At 41.9% G+C, this 17,652-nt stretch overlaps 1 protein-coding gene across 1 annotated transcript in view; it reads left to right on the top strand.

Annotated features, from left to right (window-relative positions):
• The window catches only part of CDH13 (cadherin 13), a 2,339,058-nt gene that overhangs the window by 993,360 nt on the left and 1,328,046 nt on the right, over positions 1-17,652 (top strand). The window contains exon 5 of the mRNA XM_085638428.1: positions 13,890-14,042. Coding sequence (XP_085494554.1) covers positions 13,890-14,042 — 153 coding nt within the window. The remainder of the gene's footprint in view (positions 1-13,889; positions 14,043-17,652) is intronic.

Raw genomic sequence — 17,652 nt, 5'->3', positions numbered from 1 at the left:
AAAACGCCCTGTGGCCTGTTTTAAGAGGTAGTTTTAATGCCCCTGCCCTATTATATACTAGGGTCTTACAGAGGAGGTCATGCTAATCACAGGGGGACCCCAACGCATAATGTTCCCTAGTGTATGTAGGTGTTTTCACTGTATTCTAAGTGTCTTTTAACATAGCACTGGCTCTAGGACTGGTTAGTCAGACTCAGTTACCACCAGTATCCATCTGAAAAAGTTGAGGGTACAGGATGATTTTGCAACAAGGATTCTTTCTGCTCTTCTTTTTGTTCTTTCTGCACGTTATCCTTCTTCCTGCAGTTTTCTTCGTCTTTGAGGACTTCTGTTGCTTCTTTCTGCACTTCTTTTTTTTCTTTCTGTGCATTTTTTCTTCTTTCTTCACATGTCCTATCTCTGTAGGCATAGTTCGAAATTAGCATTTAAAAAACCTTTGAAATTCACAGAAAAAACCATAGGTTTCAGGCACGTTATAGTTAGGAATTAGCATTTAAAAAACCTCAGAAATTCACTGAAAAAACCATAGGTTTCAGGGGTGTTTTAGTTAGCTGGACTTTTCACTTGTACAAAACCATTGAAATTCCCCCGTTATAGTTAGTTCAGCTAACTATAACTCGCGCGCCCGCAATGCACTGCTGATGACGTCACATATTACATCACTCATGACATGGTCAGTGACATCCCTCATGACATCACTGATGACTTCTCAAATGACATCACTGATGACATCACTGATGTAGTGAATACATGGCTTAGTGAGTAATGTTTAAATATGTGAATTTCTGTATCAGTCTCTCACTTTGTGTATAAGTGGCTGCATGGGTTGGTGAGTAGCTACATGGGTGTCTATATAGGTTATCAGTTGTTTTTTTGAGTATCAGTCTGAGTGTCTGCATGGTTCGGTGGGGGGTATTACGTAGTGCATAGGTGCATGAATGAGTGACTCACTGTTTGTATGTGTTGAAGCCAGCATGTGTGCAGGACTGTATGGGTGGATGAGTGTGTGTATGGGTGTGTTAGTGAGTGAATGACTGTCTCAATAGTGTCTTTATGAGTAACTACATATGTTTTAAACTAGTATATGTGACTATTGGTGTATATAAGTGAGTATATGTGAGAGTGAGAGATTGAAAGAGTTCCTGTATGAATAAGTATGTGTTTCTATAAGTGATTGTTTAAAAGACTAAGTATGTGTAAGTTTCCGTAGAAGTAAGTGTGGTGGTGTGTGTATAACTGTATATGCAAGTAAATATATGTTTGATTCTTTATTAGCATGAGTGACTATGTGTGTGAGTAACTATGGATGGGTGGCATTGTGTAACAGGATGTATAGGTGTATGAGTACATATGATGAGTGAGTACATGTATGAGTGACTGTATAGGACTGTTGGTGAATGAGTGGATGTGTATGTGGATCTTAGAATTACTGAAGAGGTTGTTTTAACTGGTATTGGTATGTCCATTGTTTTGAAAATTTTAGTCTCTATTTTTGAATGTGTGTATCAAAGGTTATATTAGGGTGAGAGGAGGTCTGCCACTCTATCACAAGGATTTGTCATTTGAGATGTCATCAGTGATGTCATGAGTGATGTCACTGACCATGTCATGAGTGATGTAATATGTGACGTCATCAGCAGTGCATTGCGGGCGCGCGAGTTATAGTTAGCTGAACTAACTATAACGGGGGAATTTCAATGGTTTTGTACAAGTGAAAAGTCCAGCTAACTATAACACCCCTGAAACCTATGTTTTTTCAGTGAATTTCCGAGGTTTTTTAAATGCTAATTCCTAACTATAACGTGCCTGAAACCTATGGTTTTTTCTGTGAATATATATATATATATATATATATATATATATATATATATATATATATATATATATATATATATATATATATATATATTTTAGCTTGCTGGTATTTCAGAGTAGTTTGCTACAGTATTTCTAGCACAATGTTTAAAACTCTTTATTCCAGTGTCATTCCTTCTTTTTCATAAGTCATTGAGGACCCAAGATAAGCCTACACATCTCCCATGTTTACATGTATATTTTCTTTTATTTCAAATGGCTTGGTATGTCCATGGCTCTGCCCCCATAAATTCCAACATATTTTGAATTTAAAATAACATATAATTTCGCTCTTGTTAGGTCTGAGGCGTGTGTGTGTGTGCTTCAGCCACCCTGTGCTTCTGCATACGAAAGGTGTATTTTACCTAAATTCAGGTAACACTGATTAAAATAGCATGGTTTGCCACAGGCTAGCTAAACTACTACTTTCACCAAATTAGCTTTCTTATTTTTATTAAAGGTTGAAATTTAAATTCTGTTACTCCAGTCTATATCCACCCTGTACTACCTACAGCACATATGGCAATCTACAGCACACTTGGCCGCAAAATGACATTACTCCTGTTGTCTCGTCTGCCTAATGCTGGATCTTAACATGTTAATAGGCAAATTTACCTGTTCTTTAACACTAAGCAAGTATAAGTATGTGTTGGATGCTCCATGTAGAAACAACAGTTGATGGACAGAATGCAGAACAATGTCATACATTCTCCCCAGTACAGAGATCTGAGCCTAAATCCATCGTTTTTTTGCTCACCATGCCGTTACAGTTTGAACCCAGCCATATGCAAATCAGTCTTGACCCTGTGCCTCATATACTCCATGGAGCCTTTTTTTTAAAATATAATTTAAAAGTGTATGTGTAATTCCCCATTAAAATTCAGTCTTTGGCTGGACGTGATGTATATTCTAAATTGCATATCCCCCCAGTATAAAACGCTAGGAGCACTAATTTACTTTGGGCCCAATTAGTGGTGACAAATATGCAGGTGCATATTTACTTACGTATATATTTACTCCTTTAACTAGGTGGTACCCTTAGATTTTTTGCTATTCACCATTCCAGAATAGAGACTTACGCTTAGACTTATATGTCTACAACCTCACCAAGGTATCAATGCATTCATGAGTGTAAAGTGGTGGAGATTCACCCCTGCCAGTGGGATGGAGTTCATATATTGTGAACTATTGATACATTATTTCAAAACATATTTTATGAAAAATACATTTGTAAAGTAATTGTAAATAATTAAAATTAATGGTAAGCTAATGTAATGAAGTTAAAGTACATTAACTCCTTAAATTAAATGTGAATTAAATATCAAAACAATTTACATATATATAATTTATTATTAATTTTCATTCATAGTTTCAACAAATACTCACTCATTAACCTTTTAATTTATATATAATATTTAGTAAACATTTTTGAAAAGTTAAATATTTAATTAATGTAGTAACTTTTTTTCCAAACTGACCTAACTTATTAAACATTAGTACTATGAGTTATTGTATTTATTTGTTTTCTATGGAATGTGTTAGTTTGCCAGAGATTGGTCATGTGTGATGCTCGACTTACTCTGAGACTAGGTTGGAGTACGATTGAGCCTGTTTTGACACATTTCGTGCCATAAGAAGTTGCAAAATGTTTTTGGGTGAATTGCAGTTGTCTTGCTTTTTTGTGAGTGTGTGCTCCGAAATATCATGTCCCTCCCAAACCCCTCCATACATTTTCCTAAGCTCCTCCTATTTTCCTTTAGAAAGTGGGTGTTTTCTTGCCTAGTTAAGGGGTTATAACCTGCACACCGCAAGTATAAAGCTTCTATTTTATGTGATCAATTGTCTTCTTAATGGCGCTACCCTGTTACTCTGACCAGCTCCTGTCAGGTAAGTAAATCAAAATAACATGGGAACAAAGAATTGTTGCATGAGTACAGGGTGCGCTTTTCACCTGCCCCAAAAAAATTGGTGCTATATAATTACAATGGTTATTATGCACAAATAGTTTTTTTTTATGTAGATTAACAGATTGAGTTTACAAATAACATAATGTTCAAATCACAATGCAAAGTCAAATTTACTCCTGCAATCAATAATTATGCTAAGATAATAATGGTGATATACATTTCATATTTATTGAACAATAAATCAAAAGTGTGAGTTGATTCTTCGAGTATCCAAATCCATGTAGTGTTTGCATATCCCAATACATTTCGGGAAGACCCTTCAACAGGGGCACACTGAAAGTAACAAAATAGATTCCTTAATCAAGAGACAGTGTAAAATGTAACAAATTATTTCACTCTACAGTCTTACCAGAGATAGTCCCGTTTCCCACAGGTTAACAATAAAAAAAATATAAAAAATCTGGATCGTTCAAGCTTATCATGTGAGAAATTTGTGGAAGACACCGCAAACGGTGAGTAACAAAAATAGATCTGCAGTGTGTGCCGAAAAACCTGTACCAAAACTTAAATTTTGTGTTGTGTTGTAATAGAGCTACACTTTATAATCCAAAATGTTCTGAAAGTAAAAAAATAACCTAATGCATCACCTATCCAGGTATGAAACGACAAATATTTTTATTCTGAAAAATGAAAACAAACCACATAAAGATCTACCACTGGTGTGGACTTAATACCATCTCACATGTATCACAGTCCAATGCTGTTTTGATAAATTAAAAGTGTGACTCACATACCAGAATGACAATCCTACAGACTGTATTAACCAAGGTTTCCTAGTTGCCTTCGTGCCAGCGCAAGCGTTAAGTTGTTGACACTGGTCCAGTTACTTGCCATTTGTGTCAACTCTATAAGTAAAAATGATGAAAACCACCTTTACTGCCCAAGTTTATATCATACATCTTTGTTTGTTTGCAAAGAAACAGAATTTACCTCCTTGGTTTACTTCTTTTAATGCCACCCTCAACCAAAGTTCGTCCTTGATTTTTATGCCAAACTGCAAAAGACACGAAAATGAGTTGATTATAACTCAATCCGTACCACATCCCCAGTGCGCCCACTCTCAAAACAGCTCCTACTTACTAGGTTGTCCCGATCGGCGTGCTCCTTTCACCTCCTTCTTGCTTGCTGTCTACACTCTGACTGCTTCTAACGCATTACTTTAACCTGGAAATGGCGCGGGAATTGAATGCGCTTCATATAATCGAAATAAAGGACTGACTAAGCGAGTCGGTTATGTAACGCTTAGATTTGTATTAATGTAATTAGATCCCCACATTAAAGACATTACTGTAAAAGAAGCCAATGCATAAAAATGAATCAAAAACTATATCCAAAAAATTCAGGACAAGAAAACTAATAATTAATAATTTTGGATAGATCGCTCGAACTCTATGAAAAATACGAGTGTGTGTGCCTACCTTTAACAAAGTGAGCTACCTGTGTATCCATAACCAAACCAATATAATCCATGTACATCAATTAAACTCCTGTCTGGTATTTAAGTGCTTCATGCCAATCTGAGGACAAATCCATTTCAGACTGCTATAAACAAAATGTGTCGATGAATAATATTGAAAACGTATTGAAAAGGACTTAATGGTATATCTCTAAAGATATATCAGTCTCTTTAAAAAACATGTGTGAAGCTTGAAAACACCCAACATACATTTCTGCAAAAATAATAATAAAACAGTTCATCTGTAAAATACACGAAAATAATCAGCAAAAAACAGGCCATTTCAAGCTTATCATTCAGACCATGTAGCATACAAGTTTTCTTGCCTAACTATCCAGTGTGCCTCTGCTAGGTTTGTGTATTGCATGTCTGGCTTGTGAGTGACAGGAGCTGGGAGAGGGCAGCGGCTTTGGCAGTCTGGTGAGTCAGGGCTCGACTGAATGGGACCTGGGTTAAATTTAGAGTAGGGGGAGGAGATTTCATTTCACCTGCATGGGCCAGGTCTACTTTCAACAATTCTGTCTACACCTCCTGCCAGGAAGCTGCACCAGTGAGTACAGAACTGGTTTTGGCTGGGTACAGACACTCTCTGCCTTCAGAGAACAAATAATTTGTGTGTATGAAAATGGGGACCCAGACCCTAGAACTTTAGATCACTTCTGGGAAATCAAGAGGAACCTTTGCCAAGGAGAAGAGCCGGAGAAGCTGAGGAAGATTACTGCCCCTGTGCTGTTTGCTGTTTGGGGTTGGCCTGCAATGGCTACTTGCTTCCAAGGAAAGGAGAAAAGGACTTTGCTGTTGCTTTGTCATCTTGAGGAAGATATCAAAGGGCTTGAAACTGAGCTTGCCTCCTGTCTGAAGTCTCAGGGACACAAAGACTTCACCACCAGCTCCCTTGAGTTTCCTTGCTGGGAATTCTAACCTGCATAGAGGTTCCTGCTGCTTTTTAGGACCTCTAGAGACTGTTTGTCGCTGAGAGCTGAAAGATCGACTCAAGGAGAAGAAGCATGTCGCAAACGCACCGATCCTCAAGGCATCGCCGAACCATGGGGAAGAAGCATGCTGCATCTGCACCTGGTTCCGACGCATCGCGAGCAACCAGGAAGTAACGCACCGCATCCACAGGGTCCCAACACATCGTCGAGATGACCGTCACAGCACCTGCCGTGCGGGTGCAAAAGCAAAAACAACAATTGATGGACAGAATGCAGAACAATGTCATACATTCACCCCAGTACAGAGATCTGGGCCTAAATCCATCGTTTTTTTGCTTACCATGCCATTCCAGTTTGAACCCAGCCATATGCAAATCAGTCTTGACCCTGTGCCCCATGGGAACAGTCCAGCCCGAATTGCCAAGCCAGGTCCTCCCTGGACTGGAAACAAGCATCCTAGGACCGGTTTCGGGCTTTCAGCCCTCGTCAGCCAGGATAGCTTGATTCCAGTGGCATGGAGAGCAAGGGACTCACGTCTGAGCATACCCTTCCCACTCGGGGTGACAAATGCAAAAACAACAATTGATGGACAGAATGCAGAACAATGTCATACATTCACCCCAGTACAGAGATTTGGGCCTAAATCCATCGTTTTTTTGCTCACCATGCCATTCCAGTTTGAACCCAGCCATATGCAAATCAGTCTTGACCCTGTGCCCCATGGGAACAGTCCAGCCCGAATTGCCAAGCCAGGTCCTCCCTGGACTGGAAACAAGCATCCTAGGACCGGTTTCGGGCTTTCAGCCCTCGTCAGCCAGGATAGCTTGATTCCAGTGGCATGGAGAGCAAGGGACTCACGTCTGAGCATACCCTTCCCACTCGGGGTGACAAATGCAAAAACAACAATTGATGGACAGAATGCAGAACAATGTCATACATTCACCCCAGTACAGAGATCTGGGCCTAAATCCATTGTTTTTTTGCTCACCATGCCATTCCAGTTTGAACCCAGCCATATGCAAATCAGTCTTGACCCTGTGCCCCATGGGAACAGTCCAGCCCGAATTGCCAAGCCAGGTCCTCCCTGGACTGGAAACAAGCATCCTAGGACCGGTTTCGGGCTTTCAGCCCTCGTCAGCCAGGATAGCTTGATTCCAGTGGCATGGAGAGCAAGGGACTCACGTCTGAGCATACCCTTCCCACTCGGGGTGACAAATGCAAAAACAACAATTGATGGACAGAATGCAGAACAATGTCATACATTCACCCCAGTACAGAGATCTGGGCCTAAATCCATCGTTTTTTGCTCACCATGCCATTCCAGTTTGAACCCAGCCATATGCAAATCAGTCTTGACCCTGTGCCCCATGGGAACAGTCCAGCCCGAATTGCCAAGCCAGGTCCTCCCTGGACTGGAAACAAGCATCCTAGGACCGGTTTCGGGCTTTCAGCCCTCGTCAGCCAGGATAGCTTGATTCCAGTGGCATGGAGAGCAAGGGACTCACGTCTGAGCATACCCTTCCCACGCGGGTGCAAAAGATCACGTATCATACCGGACCATCGCATTGCATGAAGCCGCCATTTTGTCGCATCGCACCGGATCGTTGCCACGCATCGAGGCGCCATCTTGTCGCATTGTCCCAGGAATGCAGTAAAAAACAGATACATCCCCTCCTCTCCTGTAAGGAACAGACGCATGACCTCCCCTGTGCTGCAGTAAGGAACAAAGCATCACCTTCCCTGTGACTGTTTTGTTTGCTTGCGTGACGCATCTAAGGCACTTTGTGGGAAAAGTGTTGCATTTACAACTTGCATTGAACTGAACTATTTCTACCATTTGAAAGGCTTATTCTTAATACCGTATTGTGGATTTTTGTTGTTTAGTCTTGTTTAGATAAAGATTTCTTATTTTTCTAAACTGGTGTGGTGTCCATTTGTAGTGTTTTCACTGTGTTTCTGTATGTGCTCACAAATGCTTTACACACTGCCTCTGAGATAAGCCTGCCTGCTCGTGCCAAGCTATCAAGGGGGTGAGGAGGGGTCATTTTAGGAGTGTATCCCTCTTACCCTGACTAGAAGCAAGGGCCCCTAATTGGAAAAAGGTACCTACCTCTGCCAACTAGAGACCCCCATTTTTAACAATCTCCATACAGAAAAGACAGGAGAGGCATAGGTCTTTGGAAGTAGGAAATGGAGCGCAAATCAGTTTATATATAACAGTTTAACATCTCTATTTTACACCTACAGGATTAATCCCTGCTCGGATTTTGGTCTCTTACTTCTCTGTGACAGAACTTTGCCTTCGATTGAGAAGATCAGGCACTATACATCACATAAACTAATATCACAACACTATTTCTACATTCAGTCAATATTGAGAGTTAGATGCTCTGCTTCCTCCCCATTATTCTGAGTACTTTTTCTGCTTTTGCCTAGAATTTTACTGCTTTCTCAGTTTTTTGAGTACTCTTGCTGCATTTGCATTTTTTTGTGCTTTCTCCTGCCTTTTCCTGCTGTTGCCTCAATTTTACTGCTTTCTCCGTCCTTTCTCCTCATTTTTCTGAGTGCTTTCTCCTGCTTTTCCCTCATTTTTCACTGTTTCTCCTTGTTTTTTCCCACATTTGCCACTGACACCTACGCCTGTTTTCCTGCCTCTCGTCTAGCCCCGCCCACCACCTTCTGGTGCCTCTTCCTCCTCCCTGGACCTACTTCATGGAGGCCACAGCAGGGCCTCATTGAGCAGGCACCAGGCCTAGCTCTTCCGTACTGCTGCACCACCCTCTTTCCTCCACGTTTATCTGAGTGTTTTCTCCTGCTTTTGCTCCCTATTTTTTATTTTTCTCCTTCCTCTCCCCCTGTTTTTCTGAGTGCTTGTTCCTGCTTTTGCCTCATTTTTCACAGCTAGCAACTCCAGGGGCTTCAGAACCTCACGGGTGATTTGCCATGCTTGATTGATTGACTGATACAGTAGCAACTGCATCCAGCCATCAGTTCAGAAAGGGACAGCAAACCAGTGTTCAGCCTTCACCATAAAGCTGGTAGCATCCAGCATAAAGGGTATTGAACAAGGGTCTGGGAAAAAAGGCATTCAGTATACGGTGTTGAGTGCTGAGTGTTAACCTACTCTGGGAAGGCCCACTAATATAAACATTTGACACAAACTTTTACAGTTGCACTTGCATCTTCTTATCCTTTCATCCAATCAGCTTTCGGTGTTCTTTTGAGAACAGACTCTCCTTTTCCTTTCTCAGGATTCAGCACAGAGAAAGAACTTTTAAAGAATTATCATCAAGTATGAATCATTATTGAAACTTTCTATGTATGAGGCCTTTAGATTTGTAGACCTCCTTTCCCATGGGCATGATCACATTCTTAACCTTCAAATTCAATTATTTATTATTAGCTAAACAATAGGCTTTGTGAAATAGAAACATCCACTGCAACAAATAATGTCCAGCACCATATCCCTTCCTTATATAATGAGGTAAAATATGTTAAAATAGCCACAATTTCTTTTTAGTGTGTGAAATAAGGACTCCTTTTATTTAATTAGCAATAAATTGTTTATAGCAAACATTTCAAAAACATTGTTAATCAGGAACATTCTGCAAAAGTGATGTAAAGCTTTTATTAACGACATGTCAGAGTAAGGTTAACTTTTAAACATTTTGTGCATAAGTCAACACATTTGGTTTTGTTGTTTGTAAAATAGAGCTTGCTTAAACAATTTGAGGTCTAGGGCTAATAAGTAACACTACATACTGCATTTTACACATTTTAATGTCATGTCAGTTTGTTAGAAATGGGGGTCTCTAGTTGGCAATGGTTTGCACCTTTGTTCAAGTAGAAACCCTTCCTTCTAGTCAGGGTGAGGGTGTAACACCCTTAGAAAACAACCTCTGCTCCCCCCTTGGTAGCTTGGCCTGAGCAGACAGGTTTTTCTCTGAGACAGTGTGTAAAGCATGTGTGCACACATACAGTAATACAGAGAAAACACTACAAATGGACACCACACCAGTTAAGAAAAATAAGTAATTTGTATCTAAACCAAACAAGACCGAAACAACAAAAATCCAACATACAATAATCAAAATATGCACTTTGCAAGAATAATCTTAAAACTGCAGCTCCTTGAAGTTGGTAGCTCTATTCTGGGCTACCACGGAGCTGAAGACAGTCCAACATTCAAACAGTTTCAGTCGATCACATTGGTGCGGACCGGCGTCTGTGTCAGAAGCCTTGTAACAGTACCTTTGGTTCCAGTCGACCACATCGGTGTGGACTGGTTGCGACAACCATCGTTGTTGTGATGTAAAGTGGAGAGGTGCAGCATGCGGTGCACTCAGGTTGCGATGCAGGAACCAGTTCGGTGACGGTCGTCCAGTGAAGTTGGTGAGACTGGGAAAGCGGTGCGAAGTGGGGCAGTGCTTGTTGCTGTGCTGACAGGTCACGGTGCAGGCGGCGGTGGCGGTGGCGGTCGATGGGAGCTGGCATCGGTGGACCAGACTGCAGTGTAGGGTGGGATGGTGCATCATGTGACTTATGAGCAGTGCCCTCAAACCATGGTGCAGGCACTGGTGCTGATGTCCGCTTTCAATGTCGTCGGTGAGACCAGGGTGGCGGAGTGAACCTAGGTGGTGTAGAGTGCAGTGCCCACAGGTCGAATTGCAAGCAGCTACTCAGTGGCGGCAGTTATCATTATCGGTGAGAGCATGGTTGCGGAGTGAAGTGCGGCGATGCTCTCTGCGGTGTCTCCAAATCACAGGGCCTCCAGCAGTGCTGGTGATGGTGTTGGACTGTGGTTTCCCTCTGTGGCAACTGGAACGCACGGGCCCGGAGATGGTACCCAGAGTTAGGTAAAGTCTTTGCCGTTCCTTAGACTTCTTGAGCAGGGAGCATGCTCTACTTCAAGCCCTTGAAGACACTCAGCAGAAAAATGTTACTGAGAGTTCAGTCCAGTCATTTCTCTGCCCAAGACAGGAGCAGCTACTGCAGACCAACAAAGCAAAGCACACAGCAAAGGGGCAGTCTCACATATTCCTCAGCTCTTCTTATTGGCAGGTTCCTTGATCCAAGAGAGTTCTTAAGTCCTGGGGTCTGGGCGCCAATATTTATACCCATTTTCCTTTGCTCTCTTGTGGCAGAGAGTGTCTGCGCTCAGTCCAAACCAGTTCTGTCCTCTTTGGCCGATCTTCCTGGCAGGAGGTGGAGACAGCAGTGTCCGAGGTAGACCAGGCCTAATTAGGTGCAAGGGAATCTCTTCTCACTACTTTAAATGCAGCTCAGGTCTATTCGGCCCAGCCCTGAGTCAACTAGGAAAGACAGGACATTCATCAACGCCCCCGACTCGCTGTCTGAGAGAATGCAGATCCCCAGCCCCTGTCACTCCAAAGCCAGACAGTCAATCCACAAACCAGCACAGGCACAAAGGATGGCTAAGCAAAAAAATACCCCTTTCTGAAAGTGGTATTTTCGAGCACATAATATAGAAATCATCTTTACTAAAAGATGTATTTTTATAGTCTGAGCTCAGGCATACTAAACTCCATCTTTCTACCTTGTCCCAATGGTAAGGTATACTTATAAGATGTTATAGATAAACTCCCATTCAATCCTATGGGACGGATAGCCTTACCATAGTAAAAAAGAAATACACTGTATGTCACTGTCAGGACATGTCACACACAGCCGCGGCCCATGCTGGCAAGAGCGGTTGGGCAGTGGGGCCAGGTGGTGGGGGAAGTTCAATGGACGATGATGAGGGAAAATTAATTATTCACTTAATTTTCCCTCGTCATCCTCCTTCGAAATTCCCCCCACCTGGCCCCATTGCTCTTTCCAGCAGGGGCAGAGGCTGGTCAGACACACAAGTACATGTCCTACCTTTCACATACACTGAGCCCTGCCCATAGGTGTACCTTGGCCTTACCTTGGGGGTGACTCACATGTAATAAAAGGGAAGGTTAGGGCTTGCCAAGTGGGTGCACTTTCCCAGTCGTCATGGCAGTAAAAACTGTGTGCAGACAATGCAGTAGCAGGTCTGAGATACATTTACAGGGCTACTTCTGTGTGTGGCACAATCAGTGCTGCAGGCCCACTTAGTAGCATTGAATTACAGGCCCTGGCAAGCTCAGTGCACTTTACTAGGGACTTAACAATAAATCAAACATGCCAGTCACAGAAACACCAATCCATAACTTAATTTACATAGGGAGCCCTTGCACTTTGACACTGATTAGTAGTGGCAAAGTGCCCAAAACATCTAGATCACCACAAAACGAAGTCCAGCACACAGCAATAATACAGAAGGCAGAGGCAAAAAGAAAGGGGAAACATGACAAGGATGCCATGTCTAAGACAGTTCAATATAATTGCATGTTAATGTTGCACATGTGACTTGAACTAAATTATTTTTGCATTTTAATAAAAACTATCCCTCACAGGTTTGTGAATTGCATTTTGGAGTACATGAGTAGTACTGCTGTTTTACTCCTTCAAGTTCTACAAAATACAGTTGGTGATTTGCCCCACCACGTGTTTGGGTTAGACTTGAAAAGAAGTTTCCTAATGTTAATGGACCTTTCTGAGAAGATTTAATTAATGTCTCAGGCTACCCTTGTGCAGAATAAGCAATTAATCCTTGCCACCCAGTTTGTGACTTTTCTAGGCATGATTCATGTAGGCTCATTTGTTTGTGCAGATTTACTCAAATGTAGATCTGCTCCTGCAACTTGGTGTAACTTTGAGCTTTTCTATTATATACCATTTCCAGTAGGAATCTACACCTAAGTGTGGACTTGCATGCCTCCATCCCCTCAAATGAATACATTTAAGTGTAAAGTTACTGAAAGTAACGTTGTTCCTGTTGTTTGTTACATTATCCCCTTACCCACCAATTGTTTAGGTAATAATTCCCCATTTTCCCACCACTCACCCTGGTCATTCCCACATTTACAACAAAGATATATACCATGTGTGTGGATATTGTCACACAGAAAACAATACGAAACAATAAACACGTAGGTTTTTTAATTCCATTTTGTATTGAGAAGTACTAATGGTATACCACTTAACATGCAAAAAAGGCAGTTTGAGAGTAAAACTGCTCATGTCGACCTAGTCCCAGCCAGCTCTTTGGCTATAACAACAATTTCCACATGCCTGTCCAGAATGAGAAATTTGCTATCTTAAATGTGGCAGCTTAAAATATATTCTCAAAAAGCCTTTAAATTTACTGTAGCCATATTAAGAATGTCTCTTAAGAGCGTGAGTGTTTCTTCCCTCATGCCATGGACATTTGCAAGGTTTTCAAGACATGGTGACTTGGTGGTCTTGAGGAGAGATGCTACCTCTGTAAAATGTGGTGGATTCATCAGCCAGCCTAAAGTGGATGGCCAATCCAATGGCATTTTAGGCAGCATAATGACTGCCCCATGGTCTTTCCAAATCTCCTATGAGAAATTAAACTTTTCAAAATGTCACCTGATGCTATTTCAAGTAATTTTCACCAGGAGGATACTGGTTCTCATTTTTAAATAACTTGCTGAGAGACATTACCTGTTTTAACCTGTCCCTTGCTTTTACATTTTACATTAAAAACCAAAATGTCATCAAATGCATCATGTTCTTAAATTATGCTATGGAAATTAAATGTGATTACACTTCTTTGTCTCACAGGTGACAGCAACTGCCATGCCAGAGGGCTCCAAATTTCGACTTTCTGGAAAAGGAGTGGATCAGGAGCCAAGAGGAGTGTTCAAAATCAATGAACTCACAGGAGAGGTATTGGTGACGCGTAACTTGGATAGAGAAGAATATGCAAATTATGATGTAAGTGACTGTAGGGTTCTGATTTGAAGTTATCTGCTTGCGTTAGCAACCACATTTCTGCCAAATGAGTATGCTGTTACTAGCACTTGCATGTAAGAGTCTTTGTATTTTGAATATTACTATAAAATAATGAAGCACAAATAATATAAATGTGACGATTTACAAAATGTGCATTGCAGATTGAGCATCAAAACAAAGGTATAGAACATGAAATGTAGTTGTTTCAGCTACTAAATAGTGACTGACCCTAAGGACAATCTTCCTTTCTACGATGCAAGTAAAAAAGGCACTGGAGTAAACACAGTTCAATGTAGTTGTTTCAGCTACTAAATTTGACTGACCCTAAGGACAATCTTCCTTTCTACGATGCAAGTAAAAAAGGCACTGGAGTAAACACAGTTCATAGTAATTCATTTTTCAGTCATTGGATAGTGTATTCTATGCTGTGGGGTAAGAGGATGATGAGTCACTGGACTAGTGTTACTCAGGGTAACCGAGTGATCGTGCAAATACCCCACATATATTACTGTGTAATGCTACAAGTTTCTAATGTTCTGAGAAACAGAAAGTGATTGTGCAAATATTGGCATGCAGTATGACTTTCTGAGAGATGAGGCACATCTGAAAACACGTGAATTTGTACTGAGTGATGTGAGGTTCAAATCTGATCATGAACTTAGATTGAATAAGTGGGGCTGCAAACCCCAACATTGACTAAGGATGACGAAGTGATGGTGCAAATCTGTGCCTGCTCCAAGGACTGTTTAGCAAGGGTGAAAGTCAGAACATACATTGAAGAGTGGTTAGTGATTAGCAAGTCTGAACATCAATCGATCAATCAATCAGGGATTTGTGAAGCACACATGAGGGTGTCAAGGCACGGGGGGATATCGGACAGCTCTGAGCCATCCGAAGAGCCAGGTCTTGAGGCTCTTCCTGAATGCTTGCAGTGAGGGTGTCCTTCTGATGCTGAGGGGTAGTTCGTTCCAGTTCCTGGTCGTGATGCAGGAGAAGGCTCTTCCTCCCATTCTGGCTCTCCGGATGCGAGGGATTTTTGCCAGGGCAAGGTCGGCGGAGCAGAGTTTCTCTTGGGGTCGTGGAAGGAGATTCTTTCATTGAGGTATTGGGGGGGGTATTGTGGAGGTATTTATAGGCATGAGTGAGCAGCTTGAAGGTCACTCTTTTCGACAGGGAGCCAGTGGAGGTCTTGTAGGGGCTGTGTGATGTGGTCTTATTGTGGGATTGCAAGGACACGTCTGGCTGTGGCGTTCTGGATGGTCCGGAGCTTGAGGTGTAGAGATTTGTTGATTCTAGCGTAGAGGGCATTCGCGTAGTCTAGCCTGCTTGTTATGAGACCGTGAGTGATGGTCATCCTGGCTTTGGGGGGGATCCACTTGAAGGTCTTGCGGAGTATGCTGAGGGTCCTGAAGCACGTGGAAGATATGCATTAATCTGTCGGTTCATGGTGTGGGAGGAGTTGAGTATGATGCAGAGGTTTCAGGCATTGTTCATGGGTGTGGGAGGGTTGTTGAGGGTGTGTGGTCACCAGGTGTCGTCCCACGTGGAGGGGGCATACTATGCTTGTAAGCATAAACAAAATCAGTTACAGCAAGATAGTACAATCTAACATGCACTAATTGCAGGGCGATGGTGCAAATGTATATTCGGACAATGGGCTAAAGAGTATTGGAGAAGATCTAAACATACAGGAATTCTGAGCGATTGGCCACCTGAACATTCCTTAAGGAAATCTGGGCAGTCACTCGCAATTTCTGTGTGATGGAGTACATGCAAATATTTGCTTTCAGATAGAAGTTCCACTTCCACCCTTGGTATGAAATTGAGGTCAATGGGTGATAGGGAAAATGAACATAAACTCATCACAACTGAATGTTATGGCAAATCCAAGCATCTCAAGGCAATATGTTTGATCAATGATCCAAATCTGAACATACACTAATGATTAGTGTGCGATGGGGCATTTCTGAAAAGCTACTAAGGACTACTCAATGAAGATACAAATTGGAACCTGCAATGATGCGTTGTGGATGATTCAATACCCATACTAAGAGAAGCTTTAAAATGTCCTGAACCCATTACGGTGGGGAACATGGTTACCTGTGTGCCCCCCCCCCCCACCCCCCCAACAGCAGAAGGGGACCAGGGAAGTGGATTCAGTAATGCATGTGCAGAACATTAGCAAGCATGAGTTCCACAAAGATGAGACCTGACTTTCTTAAGATACCTCTTCTCTATCGGAACAACCTCTTAAATACACAACAAAGAGAAACTCCGACTGCCCAAAAAACATTCACAGGGACAATTCCGGTCAGGCTTCAGGAAAAGTGCATTTGACAATGCTCCTCTGCCAATGGAAAATAAGCCAAGCAGTAACTAGGCAGCCTTGCTATAACATCTTACAAGAAATGTATGAGAAGTGGGCTGGGATTTCTGGATCTAGAGTGGAATGTGCCCAACCCTTCCCATCCAGCCACAGTCAACAAGTTCGAGTAAGGCCAGTAGGATTGTTATTCCACCAAGTAATTTTCAGAGTGCCTCGAAGGTTATCCCTTTTCTCGTCTGTTTTTTAACATGTGACTGGGTTCTCTGACCCAAGTACTGTAACACTATTAGGCCAACACCCCAGTGCATGTGATCAGTATTAAAATCCATTTCCTGTTGGGAAGCAGGTCTGCACACCAGTACTTGATAACCTCTTACCTGCATTACTTTTCCAATAGGTGAACCAGACCTCCTTATGTTTGAATGGAACCAAAGTGAACCTGTGGAAAGCAATAAATCGAAGCTCATTGCAACTATGTGCACTTCAGGAACAGATGAAAACAGAACTGTTCAGGCACTTTTCAATTGATGTATTTTATACATGTGGACTGTGATGAAGAAAACTGAACTATGCACACCTTCAGAAATTGACTCCTAAACTTCATTACCCTGTGGACTGAATGTTCTGTCTGCAGGCAGAGAAGTGACAGAGAGGAAACCTGCGGCACTTTACCAAACCTCTAAGAAAAAATCATACATTTAAAAAAACACATTCCTTCTCCAAATGAAACACGTGTCGTCCTTCGAGACAAATTATCCGATAATGAAACCCATGCAGCACATAACATTCTATGCTCTGTTAGCTTTTTTAAATGGAAAAGCAGATTCAGTCTATTCAACGTGCCGTTTGTTTGGGTGTATCCTGTGCGGGGTCTGAAAGTGCTGGCCATCCTGTACCAGGCATTCTGGGCTGCAGCAGGAGGATGGATCAACAAAGGCACTCACTCTTCCACCAGTTCAGCCAACCATGCACTTATTCATATTCATATTCATGTGCTCTCTCACACATTCATCTATCAACTCACTTGCCTATACATCCTCTCATTTATTGAGCCGCCCACGACAGTTCTTATTCATAAGTGCATGCGTGCATTTACTCCTATAATTTCAATCAGGTAATCACTCATCTTATCATCCATTGATGTGCCCACATTGTCACCCATTCACCCATTCATTTACATATTCCCACGTTCACCCACACAAGCATCCAGACACTCTCCAACCTAACAATCAATGAACATAGACTTACAGATGTGTTAAAGTCGGA

The sequence above is a fragment of the Triturus cristatus genome, chromosome 12 (genome assembly GCF_964204655.1).
Source record: "Triturus cristatus chromosome 12, aTriCri1.1, whole genome shotgun sequence".
Classification (NCBI taxonomy): Eukaryota; Metazoa; Chordata; class Amphibia; order Caudata; family Salamandridae; genus Triturus; species Triturus cristatus.
The sequence above is the reverse complement of the archived record's forward strand: the minus strand, read 5'-3'. Positions and strand labels throughout refer to the sequence as shown.